Raw genomic sequence first — 18,689 nt, 5'->3', positions numbered from 1 at the left:
ATCATAGACACACGTATTAGACAAACTGTTATTGTTACGAAAGTTTTTGTCAAATTCCTAGAAAAGGTTAGAGGAAAAGAAAACAACAAAAGCAAATGGGAAAGGGGCATCTGGAATGGTAGTGCTTGCAAACTAGCCCCATCAAGATGGGAACAGTGATTATTGTGGCATAGAGTCCCCCACTATTAGGGTATGGCCTTATTTTTTGCTCCCACTTCATAAGATTTGTTATCTTTCTAAAAATTGTTTGATAAATTGTTCATAAGTCATCATTAAAATGTCACACAACTTGGATGCCGTGGGGAAACAGCAATCCTCATGACTTCAAATAAAGAGCCTATTTTTCTTCTTAGTAGGGAACCCTTTAACTTTGTGTTTTAAGTGGGAAATATGTTTAAATCAATGGTTGTAAGACTTGAACTCTTTTAAGAGAATGGTTTATGTAGAACTACTCATTGTATTTCGACTAATAATCTCACTTTTTGCTTAAGTTTTTGTAATCGTTCTTATTTTAAGAGGTTGTAAGATAGGTTTACAACTAGTATAATATGGTGCTATTGTTGTATAGGAAGTTTGTGTTTAAAATAATAGTGAAATTTGGTGCATGCTTGAACCCTTATATGTAGTTTAATTTTTTGTCCATCGTTTGTAAACCTTGTGTAGTTGTGCATGCATCATTGAGATGAAGCACAATCAAAACCTACTAGGCTACTACATATTTTACATTAATTATCTTTGTGAATTGGAATTTTTTACTACTTACTAGCTAGATATTGATTGTGTATGATGTACAGGACTAATATTGGATAGATGATCCAAATAGTGTAAGAAAAGGCACACCATATAATTATGTTATGTGCAAGTTTGAGTTTTTAATATAATTTAATGCTATTTAGCAAAATGCTATAAATGTTAGATTATCCAAAGTTGTGCTAAGGTGAAAAGACTTTTAAATTTCAATTATGTCATGTTGTTTTGCAACTTTTGCGTATATATAGCAAGTGTGCAATAAAATTTGTGAATCTTTGATGTTTAATGATGGTTTGAAGTGGCTAGTTTGAGTTGGTCTTTTATGTGATTTATTTGACCTTTGAATCAGTTCAATACGCCGAATAACATAACTAAAAAAAATATACTAAAAAGATAATTTAGAACTCTATGTTTCAATAAATTATAACAAATCCAATTCAATCGAATACAACAAATCATTAAACACGGAGTCTAATAATAACAAATAAAAATGGAACTTTATGGTTATGATGTCCAATTGTACTATATAACATTATAGGGCATAATTCGGCTCCAATTCAGTTTAATAAGGATCTATTAGACATTAAATTAACAATCAAAATATCAATACAATGACAATTATGTTACATGTCTTGAACCCCACTTGAAATTGAGAATATTTTCCCATGATAAAATTGTTCTTAAATCATATTCAAAAACATAGTTTTGTGATATAGAAGAAAAACCATATACAATATTATACTCCGTACTCCATAACTAATACATGTATAACATATCAAAATTGTAACTGATACATGTTACTTCTATGTTAGTATAATGTAAAATGTATTATGATATGATTTATATCAATGTTGATGCTGACTCTAAATTAATTAATCATAGTGACATTGTCACAAGCAAAAAACTTCCTAACAAAAAATTAATTAATCAAATTTTTATTTTAAAAAAATTATACCTTTATACACTCTCAAATTCCACTATCCCCATCCCATCACCATCTCCCTATATAAATAATTCACATCATACCTCATCTTCTCCCTCCTCATCTTCACTATCCTTTCACTTTCTCTCTCTTACTTCTCCCTCTTTCTCTCTCTAAAAATCACAACCCTTAAAATATGGGCTTTCCGTCGGGCTACACGGAGGTCCTCCTCCCTAAGCTCCTCCTCACCACACTCTCGCTCCTCGGCTTTCTCCGCAAGCTCATCCTCTCCTTCCTCCGCCTCATGGGCCTCTCCTCCCTCGTCGAACCCGCCAACGACTTCGACCACCCCGAGCCCGGCCCGGTCCAATCCATCTCCTCCGCCGGTGCCCTCATCCGGGAGATGCTCCCCGCCGTCACCTACGCCGAGGTCCTCTCCGCCGCTGGGCCCGAAGAGCCCGGCCCGCCGGAGAGCTGCGCGGTGTGCTTATACGAGTTCGAGGAGGAGGATGAGATCCGACGAATGAGAAATTGCCGACACATGTTCCACCGGTGCTGCGTGGACCGTTGGATCGATCACGATCGGAAGACGTGTCCGCTTTGTAGGATGCCATTTGTCCCTGATGAATTGCAAGAAGATTTCAACGAGAAACTTTGGGCTGCTTCTGGCATTCCAGATTTTTACTCTGAATATTCTCCTATCACTAATTTCTTGTAGTTTTGATAGGTGGTAAGAAAACAAAAAAATGAGAGTAAATAGCACTTTCTTTCTTCTATTGGCTTAATTTTTGGGCCGAATTTTTAGATTAGTTTCTTTTTTCTTAAATCATAGATCTCGGGTTATGGATTCGAGACCTATCGAGCTAAGTTAGTTGATATCCGCATCAGAGACTTGAGCTGAGTTCAGTCCTATGAGATGTACATATTACTGAATACTTACAATGGAAAGAAAAAAATTGGAAATAATTTCATGTAATCTTGTCAAGTTTTTTTTTCACCATTTAATTGTGAAATTTTAGATGGTAATTGTCAATTGAGAAAGGTAATTGGGTGAATTTTAGTTGGTAATTGTCAATTTGAGAAAGGTAATTGGGTGAAAATTAGTGGGGGACAAATTTGCTTTTATTTTTTGTTCATTGTTGTGTGGTTAGTGGCAAAGCAAATGACAAGATGTTTTGGCACATTGGGTAGATTCATTGGCTCATTTAGATGTGAGAATGAGGGCAAATATTATATGATATGACAACGTACTATTGACGTATGTTTAGGTATTTTCCTTGCGTCAATACATCATTATGGAATTTAGTTTGCCCATCAAAATCATCTTATTTGAATAATCTAGTAGAAATATAATAAGTGAGTGGTCACTTATGGTGGCTGTTATTTGGAGAAGTACGATTTCTTTTTGTGGTTGCACTTATTGGATAATTGGATCTTAAATTATGTAGTTATTGGGACAATTATCTTAAAGTGCTACCATTAGGGTATTAGTTTAATTCATTAAGATAGTGTAAGACGAGTAGGAGAGATTGAATTAAGGACAAGGCGGAATTGGATAGGTAGAGCTTATATAGGTTGTATGTGCTATTTTAAGCGAAGTTAAAAGAGAAAATACTCCGTAGTTGTTTTATAGTACATTGTTTGTGGTAAATTGTTTTTTGTCGACAGTTATTAATTTAATTGTTTCACCAACACTAAGGAAAGAAGACTTCGAAGTATGTTTTATTATTAGCACTTTTTGTGAAGAACTATCTTATACATTTCAGTTTTTGTGAAAAAACTACCTTATTAAAAAAATGTTGTAAGAAACGATCTTATAAAACTTAGATGTTGTAAGAAACTACTTTATAAAACACTAAATGTTGTAACAAGCTACCTTTTGTCGGATTATTACACTGAATAAGGGACATTTAATGACCTATTTTCAATCATTTTTTTCTCCTTTTCCCACCCAATTTCTCCATAACCCCCATATATATACCCCTAATTCTTCTTCTCTTTCATTGTTAAATCAACCACATGTGGTAGCAATTTACAACATTTAGTTTTTATTTACAATAATTTTTTTATAAGGTAGTTTTTCACAAAATTTGAAGTATATAAGGTAGTTTTTCACAAAAAAATCCTTATTATTATGAAAAGTTTGAGTGATACGGTTGTATTATTGCTATAAATCGATTTCTTGACGCGAATATGAAATTAATTACATGATTCAAATTGGTCAGGCTATTAAGATTGACCAAGTTTTTCATGATCTATAACTTAATGGCATTGATAATGATAATGATAATGATAATTCATTGATCATGAGAGACTAATTGACAAACTAAGAATCCAAGTGTAACTTGATAAACAAGACTAAAAATCGAAACAAATGATACATCAATCGAGTATAGTACAAACCGAAATTAGTTTAAACGATCCACCTGTCACCTCTAATCAAAATATTATGGAGTAATTTTCTCAAAAAAAAAAATATTATGGAGTAATAATTAGTATTGTACACAATTAATGCCAAAGTTGATTTAAAAGCAAACCATTTTAGTAACATAATTTCAATAATAATAACTTAAAGCCGTGATAATATTAATTTAATAACTTCTTCCCTCTTCTTCCAGAGAAGTTTCACACCCCATCCATCTTATAAAGTATTCTTGCAACTAAAAACTTTCCATAAAAAGACAAAGATTTGTAAACTTTTGATATAATCAATTGAAAAAAGTTAAGATCTTTAATTCAGAAATTAGAATTATAGGCACTGTATTATTGCATGCGTGTCTTTAATAAAAAAGTATAAATAGTATTATTACAGGACTGGCTGGAAGTGTTGTTGATTTAGCACAATGTTGAACCTTCCACTGCAATGCGTATGCGTAGAGATTGCATGATATAACAAACCTATGAGCGATATCGTCAAGTTTCTATACTTGATCTTTTCCTTGTGGTATACGAATCCCTTCGAATATTTCTATTCTACTGGCTTTACTTTATTTTAAATTATGCTTACTTTTTTTTTTTTTTTTTTTTTTATCATTTTATCTTTTCTTAATTTATTCACTTTTCTATTTACACTCGTTCATCCTTTTACATTCTCTCTCTCTCTTTTTTTAAACGCGTTCACTTTTTTCGAATTTTCATTGCATATTTATAGTAGTAATTGAGTAGAATATAAAAAAAACAAATTGGATATTTTTTTTTTATTGTTAATCGTTCGTTTTTAACTCCTTACTTTTCTTTTTCTACTATTGCACCATTTAAGAATTGGGCAATTCCCTAAACCGAAGAGAATTAATGATATGTGTAACTTTCATGCATAATGAAAAAGAATATCGAATATATTCCGTAAACGTAACACTATATGTTTGCCTTAGTGCCTAACAAGCCTTATCAAGTCATGAGTTCGGAGCCTTATGGGTAAAACTATATATTTAAGGCCTTAAAGGATCGGAAGTAATAAGAAAAGATAAGACCGAGGATGAAGATGACTGAAGATTATGGTGATCTTTAAGGACAAACATATGATGATGAAATTTGCCACCTTCAATAATGGAGGTAACAAACTTCCTCATTTCCAATTTGTACCGTTAAGTTACTTTGGAATGAAGGTAATCATAATATGTTAAATTACCCCTCCACCTCCTTCAATAATGACCACTACCTCTTACCTTAGCTTCCTTTTATATATTATTCGAAAACTCCATAATTTTTTTACCTTGAATTCAAGCATCTCCTCTAGTTAGTGTAAACTCCGTACAAATGAACGAATGATGAACCATTATTTATATCCCTACATCCTTCCTCAGTACGTTATTATCCATGCATGTGTCATGTGTTTATGTGAATGTGTGATCGCTAAACATTTGAGTTTTAATGGGGCCCTAAATGTTATTAAATGAAACGTACCAAAATATATTCAATTAGTGGTGGAAGTATTTACGCACCACCTCATCTTATTACATATGTCATGCTCTTCTTCTTTCTAGCAATTGCGTGCTATTTAAATAGAGCCCATATTCTTTAGAGTTTGTATTATAAGTAAGAATATGAATGAATATAAGAATTTTAAGCATAAATAAAGCTAATAATATCGGTCGATATCACGATATGTAATTTATCGTACGAAGTAACATTAATGATTACATATAATAAAATGATATACATTTATTCTTTGAATGTTTATTTATAAATACGGAGTATATATATAGTAATTAAAATAGTTATCAGTACAATAATGTAATAAGTATAACGTGTAACGTGATATCATGTATCCTTCAAGTGAAATTAAATTATATGATGTCATATCATAGTATAGATTTAACATTATTCCTCTTATGTTAATGTTAAAAAATAAAAGTCTTATTTTATATGTACGTAAAGGGCATTTGGCGTAACATGATACCTCTACTATATGAAATTTACACAGTGTTACCTCATATACATGATTTACATAATTACATTGTTCCACTTAAAAGTCTTTCGAAAATACTAAAGATTGAAATAGGTGTCAGCAATACTCCAACACAAAAACTTTGTATTAAGAGACAATTTAGTTTACTTGAGGAATCAACAAACTACATATGAAAATAGAACATGCTTAACGAACGGTTGACTCTCTTATTTTCAATAGTTAAGCCGACAATTTTCAAGTTACCGACATTTCATAATTTCATTAAGTAAAACTAATAAGTCAACCAAATGACTAAATAAACCTACATTGTGATCACTACTTAGTTATGGATCCAATTAGTGTCAAATCTCAATTATTTTTATGACTTGCACGCATTATGGAAATAGTTTTGTACCCACGCTTTAATTATAAATAACGTTACAAATTTGACTTTGGCTTAAATTAACATCAAAATTTTGATCTTAAACTCTGTTTGGTTTATTGATTTTTGTTCCAAATTATATTACTCAAACTTATATTAATTTGTCTAAACCTTTTTTTTTTTTTTACAAAACTAGACCTATTTTAATTTGTCTAAACTTGTCTACAATAATATGAAATCATATCTGAATTTTTCTACTCATATTAAAAAAAAAATACTCCGCAACACTTGTTTTTATCTATTGTTATTTTGTCAAAATTGTATATACATTGTATATAAATACTTATACTACGTATTTAAATGTGCTGGATGTGTGCTTTAAATTTCAAAAAAAAAAGTACAACAAGGATCACACTAAAGGAGTACGTATATAAAAGGTAAGGACAATCGATGCGCATCAACAATTTAGCTGGTTTAAGTTAACACCAAAGACTTGTAATATAGAGATCAGATAAAGTCGTTGAAAATTCTAATGCAGTTTATGACTTTTGACTACCACAAATTTTTAAAATGGACGACTGAAATTATTTGTTTTTTGATTTATTTTTAATGTCATAACCAACAAACTGGCAAAAAATTTCATCAACGAGATATATAGTTGGCAAGAACACGAAAACAATTAAAAATCAACTCGAAGCACGACCGAAAATTGTTTAATGAATAATTAAGCCTACAATTAGTCAAAAAGTACGGAATTCCAGTAACTAATATAACTAATGATTGAAACGCGTAATATCAAAATAAAGTTTAAGAAACTGGCTTCAATAATTCGCCACCGTCCTATGCGTTGCTTCGGGGATGTTGTGCAGCCGTACATGCGCAAATGTGCAATAGAGTAAGAGTATTATACTCACTTTGACTCAACAACCTACGACGCTGCGAAGAAGCCTCTTACTTGTTATTAAGAAATTCAGGTGATGTCAATGAAATTACTCATTTTGATCATAAAGTGTAAAGCATAGATCAGATAGTTAGCTTTTTAGGATGGTTCAATGATTTTATTTTCAATGGATCCGAGTGTGAAGAAAGTTGTAGCTTTCCAGCAAAGATTATCGGTATAACGAGTTTAGTTAGTTATGGAAACTCTCATGAAGGTCACAGCTTGTTAACTCTTTGACTGATCATGTTACATTTTAGATTCTAATGCTCCGTTTGTTTATTGAAAACATTTTTCATGGAAAACCACTTTCTACAAAATTATTTTTCAATAGAAAACAAGATTATGAAAATGGTTTTCCTTTTCCTTTGTTTGTTTGATTATAAGAAAACTTATTTTGGGAAAAAAAAAACGCGTCAAAAAAATAATGGAAAAAAAATATGGAAATAAAATGAAAAAAGACAGATAGAGAAGTGATGAGGAAAGAAGAAAAAGTGACATACCTTCTTTACATGAGATTATGGTTTTTCTTCTCCTAAAAGTAACATTTCACTTATAAAAAAAACAATTATTTTCCACTCTTTCACAAAACAATACAGTGAAGGGAAATGGAGAAGTGAAAGGAAAATCATTTTCCACTAAAAAAAGGAGCCTAAGAGGAAAATTTTTGATTTATTGCTTCAATATTGCTTTCTCCAAAATTTATGAAGGTTGTGATTCTTTACAACCTGAAGCATGAAGGAACATGGGCAATCATATGTAAAAACCCAAAGCAAAATAGTCTATAAGACACCACTCTTCGACTGGAATTTCCAATATTAGCATTGTGCAGATTACAATTTACGAACATTCAGACAAAAAAAAAAAAAAAAAAAAAAAAAAAAAAAAAGATAAGACACAGCGTATCTTAGACAAGTTTTAATGGATAGAATCTACAATAGACGCCGCAGCACTGCTACAACAATGAATAATTAAGGGTAATCTATGTATATCACGCATAGCTCAACACAATGAATCAAATATTTTAGACCACTTCAAATAGCAAGAGGGGATCACTTGGGATAGCCAGCGGGTGGGTAGCCTTGAGGAGGATAAGCAGAGCCCGCTGGTGGGTAGCCCGGAGCAGGATATTCTTGAGGTTGAGGTGGATATCCATGAGCTTGAGGAGGATATCCTTGGGGTGGATATCCATGAGGCTGAGGTGGATATCCATGAGCTTGAGGAGGATATCCTTGGGGTGGATATCCATGAGGCTGAGGTGGATATCCTTGAGGTTGAGATGGATATCCAACAGTGGGAGGATACGGCTGGTCAATCCGAGACATCTGCTGAACTGGGGGCACTGCCATCGGCTGAGGCCCAAACTTGCCATCTCGCTTGTCCATTTCAATCTTATGCTGTGTCTGCAATAATAAGCAACTTGCCATTGGTTATCTAAGTGCGGTGAGAATAATAGTAATAAGACATTTCAGTGCACCAGATACAGGGACGAGCTTTAGTAAAAACAGTGGATTCAACCATAGCAATTTAGTTTCTGACCTTACAACAATAAAAACAAAAGCAGAAGTTGCCTTCCCAAAAATGCATGCTACGATTGTTTTGCTTTTAACTTGTTCGTTGTCACATTTAAAATCCTCCTTTTCTCTCACTATCAAGGACTGTATTTTTTACTAACGGAGGACTAAGAGACTCTACGTCTCATGACTTTGGCAATGCCTTGTTGCCAATGAATTGTTATTGGTAACTTATCAGCCCCTTGAACTTCCAGAAAATTCAGCTCATGCTAACTAAAAATCTCTCTCAACCTGAGCATAACCACAAACATGTAGGTTTAGGTCGTACAAGCTACCTTTACAAAGAACTTGGAACAAGAGCAAAGCTCAATTGCTACATTCAGCATATGAAGCCTATTAGATTTACAGCAAGAGCACTAGTCACAAGTCAATAAATGCAGATTATTTGTTGATTTAAACAAGACAAACACTATATTTTTCACTCTTCATGACTTATGAAGCAAGTCCTATGTAAAGTAACTAGTAGGACTAGCTAGTCCAATCCATAACAAGTCTATACTCACAGACACATTAAGTTCGATGTGTTTGTGAGTGGGTGAGTTGGTTGGTGGGGTGAGGAGCAAAACAGTGAAAACCTCAACAGTGTGGTGTCTGGGTACACCTGCAAGTAACATGAACACAACACCTACAAGTATGTGTACCCAAGTGTGTTTTTTTTTTTTTGGCACTCATTTACCTTTTTTCACCCAGTTGGGGAAAGCTTCAACGAACAGGAAATTTAAAACAAATTACAGCCCAAACCCCAAAAGAAATAAAAAGAAAAAGCGCAGGAAGTTTTATTACAAGACAGCCATGAAAGGAGAAAGAGGTGCTTTCCAGCTAGATCAAATGACAATTGGAGGCAATTTTTCAAGTCAAAGGAGCTTGAAGAAAGATTATAGGCATGATTGACAAAAATAAATGAAACTCCTTGTGTCCGTATGCCTAACTTGACTAGACTTGCCTTTTATATTCCTTCTAACGTGATGAGGCAATATGGCTTTACGCGCATATTATTCCAAGGCAAGATGTTATATGGCCACGTGATGTTGCTTTCTCCTTGGATAATGTCATATATTTCGAAGAGCATTGACCGAGAGGCCAATGTCATCTTTTAACATTGTGCATGAGTCAGCATATTGTCCAACATTTAAAAATGTGAATGAATGCCCCGGAATGAGAAGAGCAAAATCAATGCTAGGAGAGAGTAAAGTGAGTTGCCCGTTTGCAAGGGTTCTCTAGCCAGTGAAGCTACCGCGGAACCATATATTCCGACGAAGTCAAAGAGTAACAAAGAGCGTCTTGGAGGTAGAAGGCTCCTCCAAAAAAGTGCTTGGGTCCGAAACCCCAAGAAAATGTGTTTAAGACCCCTATCAATCTATCATGCCTAAGAAAAAGAGCGTGCCTACAGGTAAGGGTAAAGAAAAGATGGTTTATTGAGAAACACGACCCAACCCTAATGGTGAGAGTCCAACACAAGGGGTGATGGTTGGGGTAACTAGGGGCCGTGAAAGTGGATGTGGAAGAAGACACTAAAAATGACGCACAAAAGACTCCCAAAGTTAAGATAGATTAGAATGCTTAGCTAATGATGACTTGGACATTTATTAATATAGTTAATGCCATTTGAGTGTATTGACAAATTATTAACATATGCAATTTGAAATTTTGCCATTAATAAAAAAACATTTTTTTTTCCTTTTTTAATATAATCTGAGTCTGGAAGTCAGATCGCAATGGAAGAAATCGCGAACTGTCTGACGCTCAGAAATAGATCATGGTTAGACAGTTCGATACCTGACAATCCTAAATAGATCTTTGTTGAGAATCAAAGGAAACAGAAGCTTATTAGCCATAGCAAGGGACCCCTGATCATGGGATTTCATGGCAATAAGTTGCATTTGCTAGGCTGGTTCAGACAGCTGATAGATGTGAGCGAGGTTGTCAAAATCAAAAGTGCCTTGTGACTATTTTGGACACAGGCAACTTTAAATCTATGTAGTTGGTACTAAATTTGTGCTTATTAATACCCAAACTAAGTACCAATACACTTCTTTATTGGTTCCAAATTGAATTAATGGTACCAATTAAGCGCATCAATTGAACTAATGGTACTCATTTAGCGCATTTTCTGATTGACGCCGATAAAAAAGTGTATTGGTACTTAATTCAGGTATCAATAAGCACAAGTTTAGTATAACAACAACCTTATTGGTACCACTCAAGGTTGCTTGCGTCCATTATAGACACAAGCCACTTTTGATTCCTTGTACTGTATGTCAGAAAATCATATCAATTCAAAACAAGCATGTTTTTAAAAAGACAGCATAATGACTTCACCATGTCACAAGGCTTAGTTTAAGGTATGCTGTTGTTGACCATATCCATTTATACAACTTGCATTCCCACGAACTAAAATGTGATGGATATTTTAGAAGTCACGTAAGCATACCATTAAGTCCATGATACTTTGATAAAAGTTGATGACTGCTTACCTGCATACACGCACAGACACTGCACAAACAAAAAACCAAATCAGGGGATATTCACTAGTCAGATTAAGAAGAATAAGGAAGAAGAGACTTACGTGCAGTAAACCAAATCAGAAAGGCAATTCAACAATTGAGATGCTTCTTGGATTTCTTGACTTCCCACAATCATTGCTACTATAGAAAATATGCATGCAATTTGGTTCAGGCAGACCATAAAACCCTACCATAGAAAGCATGTTAGTAATAGGGAAAAAGATAAATGAGCACAAAGGACTAGTTTGAGGAAGCAGAGCAAGGGAAATACAATTATGCAGTTATCACATTGAGTTGTTTGTATGTTGAACTCATCCTGTAACATGAAACGAGTGGAGGCCACCGAATTCCCAAAGCAGAGAAAGACCTGTAAATCAAAGGTCGCAGAGATTGTAAGGATCCAATACGCAACTGTTTCACCAAATAGCTAATCCACATTATAGAAGCAAGAAGACAGACATAGAAGCTGCTGCCGATTGGACAGTTAACTGTCAGTGGTTATCAAATAAACAAACCAAGACTAAGGATCAGGTATGGATGACAAAGGGCGGTTCCCTCACGCATATGATGCGTTGAGCTTGTAAGTAACTTGAAATTCAGTCATCACGGCAGGAGACAGCAAGCATTTATCAGCAAAGATAAAAGAACATAAAAGAAACTAACAACAAATCAAATTGGTGGCCATACAGCTTATGGAAAGAGTACATAGAAAAGGGATGGAAATGGCAAAGGACACATGTTGCATGCAAAATTTAATAAGTCCCAACGCATCCCCGTCGAAATTACAAGAATGTGGAGGATGCACCTCTGACCACATGGACAAGCATAAAGCCTGGTCAAGTGATACCACATTTTTCTTTCCTACAACATTTTGATAAAAGGGATGAGGGTGGCAAAGGACACATGCCATATGCAAAATTCAAGTCTTGCTTTAAATCCCAACCCAAACCCTTTGAAATTACCAAGACTTTGGAGGATGCGCCTATGACCAAATGGACAGAATAAAACCAGGTCAGGTGACACCACATTTGTTCTTTCCTTGGCCACACCCAAATCTCTCTAATTTTGGAGAGATGGTCTTTATTAAAGAAAGGAAAATTCCTTCCCCAACCTCCTCTCCAAGCAAAGGAACTTGTTACCCCCCACTCCCCTTCTCTTCCTTTCTCTTATCCAAACAAAGTGTTGAGGTGAAGAGAATAGAGCCTAATTGATAAAACTCAAATTGACACTAACCATGGGACATCAGCAACCAGTCAGCCACAACCCTCTTCTGCACACCCCTGTTATTCTCCTTTTATCTTCTCATCCAAGTCACAACAAATTGGAGTTGTTGGTTAGTAATTTCTCTTTCAAAGTAGGTGAATAGATTTAAAGTGGTAATTCCAAATTGAATAGCATGGTAATGAGGCCTAAACAGCTCTTAAATGTTGCCTCTATTGAGATCAATAGGTAGTCGATGCACTAATTAGGTCAACATCTTGGTTAGATTAAAAAGAAGAAAACTTAGCTCAAAAACAATAATTGTCTGAACAGGAGGGAAATGTTTCATAGGCAGGGAGAAAGGAAAAAGAAGATAGCCACTGCCATTCTGCCAACCCATTTTGTTGTGTGCTAATTAACCAAGCTAAAAAGAACAGGGACAGAGAGGAAGGAATTAAGGGGGGGAGGGGGGGGGGGTGCAGAGTTAACAGGCTTTTATTTAAAATTTTTACAAAAAAGGTTAACTAGTAAATTAAGCACATCCACTATACCTCAGTTGCAAGACAAAATTCAGGGCATTTGCTTTCACCACACCGACCACTGCAAGGCATATAACCTGCACAGCATACATATCTACAAGCAAAAGAAAAGTGTGTTAAAATCCACTTCAACGTACTACCTCTGTTCAAAGAGCGAAGGTAGTATTTCTTTTCAGGGAAGGTATTTTATTTATATAAACTTCACAAAGTACTTAACAGCTACAAGATATACTCACCTTGACATGTCATTGTAAAGAGCACGTTTACGCAGCATATATGATACACATGGAGCACTATAAACAGAACAAAAAATAATCAGCAGTGCTACTTAAAGAAACTTAACAGTTAACATGCATGATAAAGAGAGATTAACTTAAAGTCAACTAGTACATGCTGAGAATGCATATAATAAGAATGTAACATTATGTGCTCCGCGAGAAGGAAAAAAAAACACTAAAGTCCATCATAGAGCACAAAACAATAAAACAATGTTGAGATAAAAATCTGATTTCTAGAAGCACAGAAAAAGTTTAACATTCATTAACTACAGCAAATTATAGATTTATTAAACTTCAAATTTTAAGAAAACCTCCACCTGCTAACTAAGAAATTAACAAGCTCTCAATCTCTAGAAGTTTATTTAAAATTAAAGTAAAAAAATCTGATGCAAGCTTGATTGTTGACATTATATGACCTCTTTTGACCTTTTGTAATTCAAAGACACAATATATATAGATCATTAGTCAGCATTTCTCCAAAATTTAAATACTACAGTAATATTTACAAGGCCTCTTTTGACATTGATGAACCATATTACCATACATCAAATGAAGCTTCCTATTAAGAATTTCTCCTTTCTCCCACTATCTTAATGCTGCGTTTGGTTGGAAGGGACATTTTTTCAGGAAAACTAATTTTTCCAATTTTCCTTAGCTTGGTTTGTAAGTGGATGAAAATAACTTTCCAGGCTGGAATAGTTTTTCTAAGGGGGGGAAAAGCATTCCTGTTCTAGTAAGGAGAGCTACATGTGCTTCCCCAACTTAGCTTCCTCCCCCCTTCCATTTCTAACCCTTCATCTCCCTTCTTCCTTTCCTCTCCAAATTTTCAAGCAAAGAACCAACAAAGGAAAATTAATCTCCATTGCAATAATATTCCATGGATTAAAGTTAGTTTGAATTGTTTCTTTTAAATCAACACAACTTAAGCGATAAACTACTTAGGAATTTTCAGCCTAAGAGACTCCTAGAAATCAATTTTCATTGGGAGTAACTCCTATGACTAAAAATTCTGTTCACTTTTTCTGATCCTCACTAATCTGGCACAATTCATTTCGATGCTACAGATCAAAGCACAAAATAAAAATCAAGCATCTCCTTCCAAGTTCTACGAATATCAAGTGTCTACTTGACATTGCAAATTTTTTTTTTTTTTGGTTTTTTTCCAACTCCCAGTCTCGCTGCACAATTAGATCGTCTATAAACTACTCGATGCATTTTGAAGCCATATTTGATTCAAGCTATATTCAATCACATGATACTCCTAAATATGATCAACTAATTGTAAAATATCCAAAAATAAATAAAAAGAGCAAGTGGAAAATTTCATAAGCAATCTATGTCAAATTACAAATCTGGTAATCAAGATTCATTTAAAATGCAAGGTTCTAATATATCAACTGAAACTCAGGAACAATTTCAGTTGCAAAGCACAAAACTGACAATCAAAATTCATTTAAAACGCAAAAATCTAATTACCAGCAGAAACTTACCACCAATTTCAGTTACAAAGCACAAAATTGACAATCAAAATTCAATTAAAAACCTACATTCAGTACTTTCTTAAATCTGAAAACCTAATCAATCATCTCGAATAAACCGCAAAGTCAACAAGCAAAATCATCCATATCTCGTCAAACAATCACTAAACACACTAACAAAACCAAAATTCAACTAATCAGCAATTGAGAAATTAGCGGATCAAAGAATTTACCAGAACAACGACAAACAGCAATCTGCAACAAAATCAAAAAATTCCCAAAAAAAAAAAATCAGAAAACAGTGATTTTCGTAGTGAAAATCCAAAGTAGTGAAAACTTGATAAATTGAAAAAGAAGAAGAAGAAATAATCTTACAAGGAGTATCAGCCTGAATAGTGCGAAGAAGGTCAGTGTGCCAGAGGTTGCGGAAGTTCTGCCGAACCTCCATTTTCTGTATATAATCCTGCGACACCATTTTTATGACTCAGAGTTCTTCGATCTACAGAATTTTTAGAGAGAGAAAGAGAGAAACCCTAAGTTTTTGATTTTTTTGAATAGAGTGAAAATGAATTTTGAAGTTTTTGAAATGGGCAGGTAAGGTAGTTTGATAAAGAGATGACGAAATAGGAGGCTTTGTTTTGTGAGTGGAGTTCGTAATAGATCAGGATTCAACTCCGTGTTGACTGGATACTTTTCAAAATCTGCCCGTTATTAATTGCTTATTATTTATTTATTTTTTTCTATTCCAAGTTCCAACTTTAGTTACTTATTACAATGGTAGATTGATTTTGATTCAATTCTGGAGTGCGAGATCAAGTCCTGGAAATTGGACAAATTACATTGCTCGGTAATATTTACGGAATACGTATTCGAAATTTGGAGTATTTATACGAGTAACCATTACTGCTTCGTATCTTGTTTGTAATTTTGTGTTATTTAGTATTGTATTGAGGAAGAAAATAATTAAAATTGTGTTTCTCTATCAAAATTTTTAGTTTGACTCAATGGTTATAAACCGCTTAAATTTCATGTCATTAGATGCAATTCAAGGAATTTTTTAATTCAAACTCTCACAAAGCTTTTTTTTATAATAATAAAAATTCTCACAAATACTTGATTAAAAATTAATCTTAATGACCACAATGGATTTTTAATAATTGAAACTATATTTTACTAGCTATCTTTTCAATGTGAAGAGATTATGGTCTGTCTATTATTTTGCTTCCTTTGTTCTTTACTCCCTTACACATACTATATGGAGAACTCCTTACAAGTCACTTTTAATTGATACACAAGATGTGGTGACAAAAAACATGGTATATTTAATTGCACATGAGTTGTTTTATTATGTGAGTTTGAGACTAGTCTTCATGATGATCTAGATAGAATGGTGAAGACAATTGTTGGATTTGAACATTGAGGTTATGTCAAAGAAATTAAAAACTAAGATGTATGAAGATTAATTATAAGTGTATGTTGATACGGGAAGAGTTTATTTTGTAATTATAAAATCTATATATAAGTTTAAGGATAAAATGTAAAGTTAGTTGTAGGGATGTGTAAACATGCATTCCCTACCATTCTACAAAGGAGAATAGGTCGAACAAAACGGTTTTTTAGGATAAATCTGAACTTTTCTTCTTCATGCATTTACTAGCTTGCACATTTTAAACATATATACAGTTAAATTTAATTAGTTTTTACCTTAATTAATTACCATTTTAATTTCTAAATGATAATTATCAATTTTTTATTAACAATACGTCTTGTGTGCTGCTGGCCACACCATGTGACCGCTTGTAAAAAAAACAAAGTAAACCCTATAATACTGATCGAGTATCCCTTATTGTTACACTGATCGAGTATCCCTTATTGTTACACTGATCGAGTAATCCCTATAATACTAACAAAGTAACTGTCATAATTGCTGGCCATATGGTGTGGCCAACCACATATAAGAATTTGTGTTTTACTAATATTTTGGAAGAGCTTCTCAACCTTATGGATGCATAACTACATTGGATATTACTAAAAAACTTTTGTTTGGAGAAGAGAAATTAATATTTTTGGATAGATTATTTGAAAAGGTATATATAGGTTTTTTTTTTTTTTGGTGTTTAGAGAGCCATAAGGGCGGGGGTGATAAGAATCGATTTCAGGATGTCCTGTAATCGGGAAGGAAGGCATAACCACTTGAGTTATCCCTCACTCTCGAAAAGGTATATATGGTGATTTAGTATGTTCATCACCGTAGTAAAAGGCCAAAACGGCAAAAAGGCTAGCCGTTTTTTTTTTTCTTTTTTTTTTTTTTTTTTGGTTTTGCCAATAATGTTGCATAGCTCAAGGATCCATGTGCTCCATTATAAATTATACATGTACTTGCTAATTTTAATTTATAATTACACTTCGTGCGTGATATTTTATTTTTTTTTCCTAACATTTCGTGTGAGATTAACTACACATTATTTCCATTAGTTGCATGCCAAGTTGAAAATATTTGTGCTAGTGATGATTTCGTGTTTAATTCTACCGAGTATTATCAGAAAATGACCACTCCAATTAAATTTACATTCTTATTCTAAGAAATGGTCTAATTGGTCCGTATATTAATTTCTATAACCTTTACTTTTCAGTGTATTGATTGAATTTTTTTTCAAGGAAAAGATCTAAATAAAACAATATGAAATTATGCAAGTCTATTCTAGAAACTTTGTTTTTGAATATTTATTGAGGTTATACGTTTAACGATTTACACTACATTTAAAATAATGCCCACTCATTTATTGGCTTCAACATGCATTGGTTTATAGGTTAATTGTTAATTTAGCAACTTGTAGGTATAATATAATTTTCATATTACAAGTGGTGTCAATTTCACGGTGTTGTAATATATATTCATGCATGCCTGCTAGAATTAACACACATGGTTTGACTAATTTAACTTACTTACGGCTACATAAGCAGTATATTTGCATGTTAAGATTGTTAACTAATAGCGGGTTAATAGTTATGATGGTGTTCCGAGCTTCCGGCTATGGTTTGGGGTGTCTTTTGAGGAAATATGGGTTCGTCAAGTGTTGGATCTAAGTAATAACAAGATTACTAGTAACGGTAAAACACCAAATTACATACAAGGTGTGAATCAAGTCTTTAACACTCAAAGTAGTAATATAGTATAGAGACTATAGACCATAACAAATGCAGTGGAATCTGTGTATAAAAGATAGTCTACTTCAAACAAATAATGTGACTACTAAATTAAAATGACGCAATAACTTTAATTCGGAGGTACAGAGTTGTTGTCAAGGTTGATGTTGAGACTATTGAAGGAAAGATATCATAGATAGTAATTAAGGAGAAATCATCTCCTAAATTGCAGCCTTGATGAATGAGCATGATTGATTACAATCAATCACAATCTCCTATCTTAGTATATATATTATTCTAATATATTTTAGTGTCATGTATAGTATAGTCTTAACTTTGTAATCTCTTTATTTAAGGTAGTATGTTGACTTATTTTCTATAGTGGTCACTCAAGGCTTGTATATAAATACTCTGTAAATTAATAATACAAAGCAAGCTTTTTCTCTATTCTTTATATGGTATTAGAGCTACGATTTTTTTTCCCTCTTTATCATCATGTCTTCTGATCATCAAGCTCTTATTCCCAACTCTAATGATCCTTCCAAACCTTTCACTATTTTTCACCTTCACAATGCAATTAAGCTTACCCCT

The 18,689-nt window shown here is 33.5% G+C and overlaps 2 protein-coding genes across 3 annotated transcripts; one reads left to right on the top strand and one right to left on the bottom strand.

Annotated features, from left to right (window-relative positions):
• Nucleotides 1-1,636: 1,636 nt before the first annotated feature.
• On the top strand, nucleotides 1,637-2,657 carry LOC110719556 (E3 ubiquitin-protein ligase RHA1B-like). The gene has a single exon (XM_021898512.1). The coding sequence runs from the start codon at nucleotides 1,869-1,871 to the stop codon at nucleotides 2,388-2,390; it is 522 nt and encodes a 173-aa protein (XP_021754204.1). The 5' UTR covers nucleotides 1,637-1,868; the 3' UTR covers nucleotides 2,391-2,657.
• A 5,499-nt stretch (nucleotides 2,658-8,156) lies between these two features.
• LOC110719554 lies at nucleotides 8,157-15,691 on the bottom strand. 2 transcript variants are annotated; one of them, XM_021898510.1, is made up of 8 exons: nucleotides 15,327-15,641; nucleotides 15,185-15,206; nucleotides 13,432-13,488; nucleotides 13,208-13,289; nucleotides 11,728-11,823; nucleotides 11,519-11,643; nucleotides 11,427-11,445; nucleotides 8,157-8,781 (listed from the first exon to the last, which is right to left on the bottom strand). In XM_021898510.1, exons 1-8 carry the CDS (start codon nucleotides 15,424-15,426, stop codon nucleotides 8,431-8,433), a joined length of 852 nt encoding a protein of 283 aa, XP_021754202.1. In that variant the 5' UTR covers nucleotides 15,427-15,641; the 3' UTR covers nucleotides 8,157-8,430. The 2 variants fall into 2 exon arrangements, with proteins under 2 accessions (XP_021754202.1, XP_021754203.1); XM_021898511.1 differs by having other exon boundaries at nucleotides 8,639-8,781; nucleotides 11,384-11,445; nucleotides 15,327-15,691.
• Nucleotides 15,692-18,689: the final 2,998 nt, after the last annotated feature.

Source organism: Chenopodium quinoa, unplaced genomic scaffold (assembly GCF_001683475.1).
Source record: "Chenopodium quinoa cultivar QQ74 unplaced genomic scaffold, ASM168347v1, whole genome shotgun sequence".
Lineage (NCBI taxonomy): Eukaryota > Viridiplantae > Streptophyta > Magnoliopsida > Caryophyllales > Amaranthaceae > Chenopodium > Chenopodium quinoa.
This window is presented reverse-complemented; position numbering and strand designations above follow the sequence as displayed.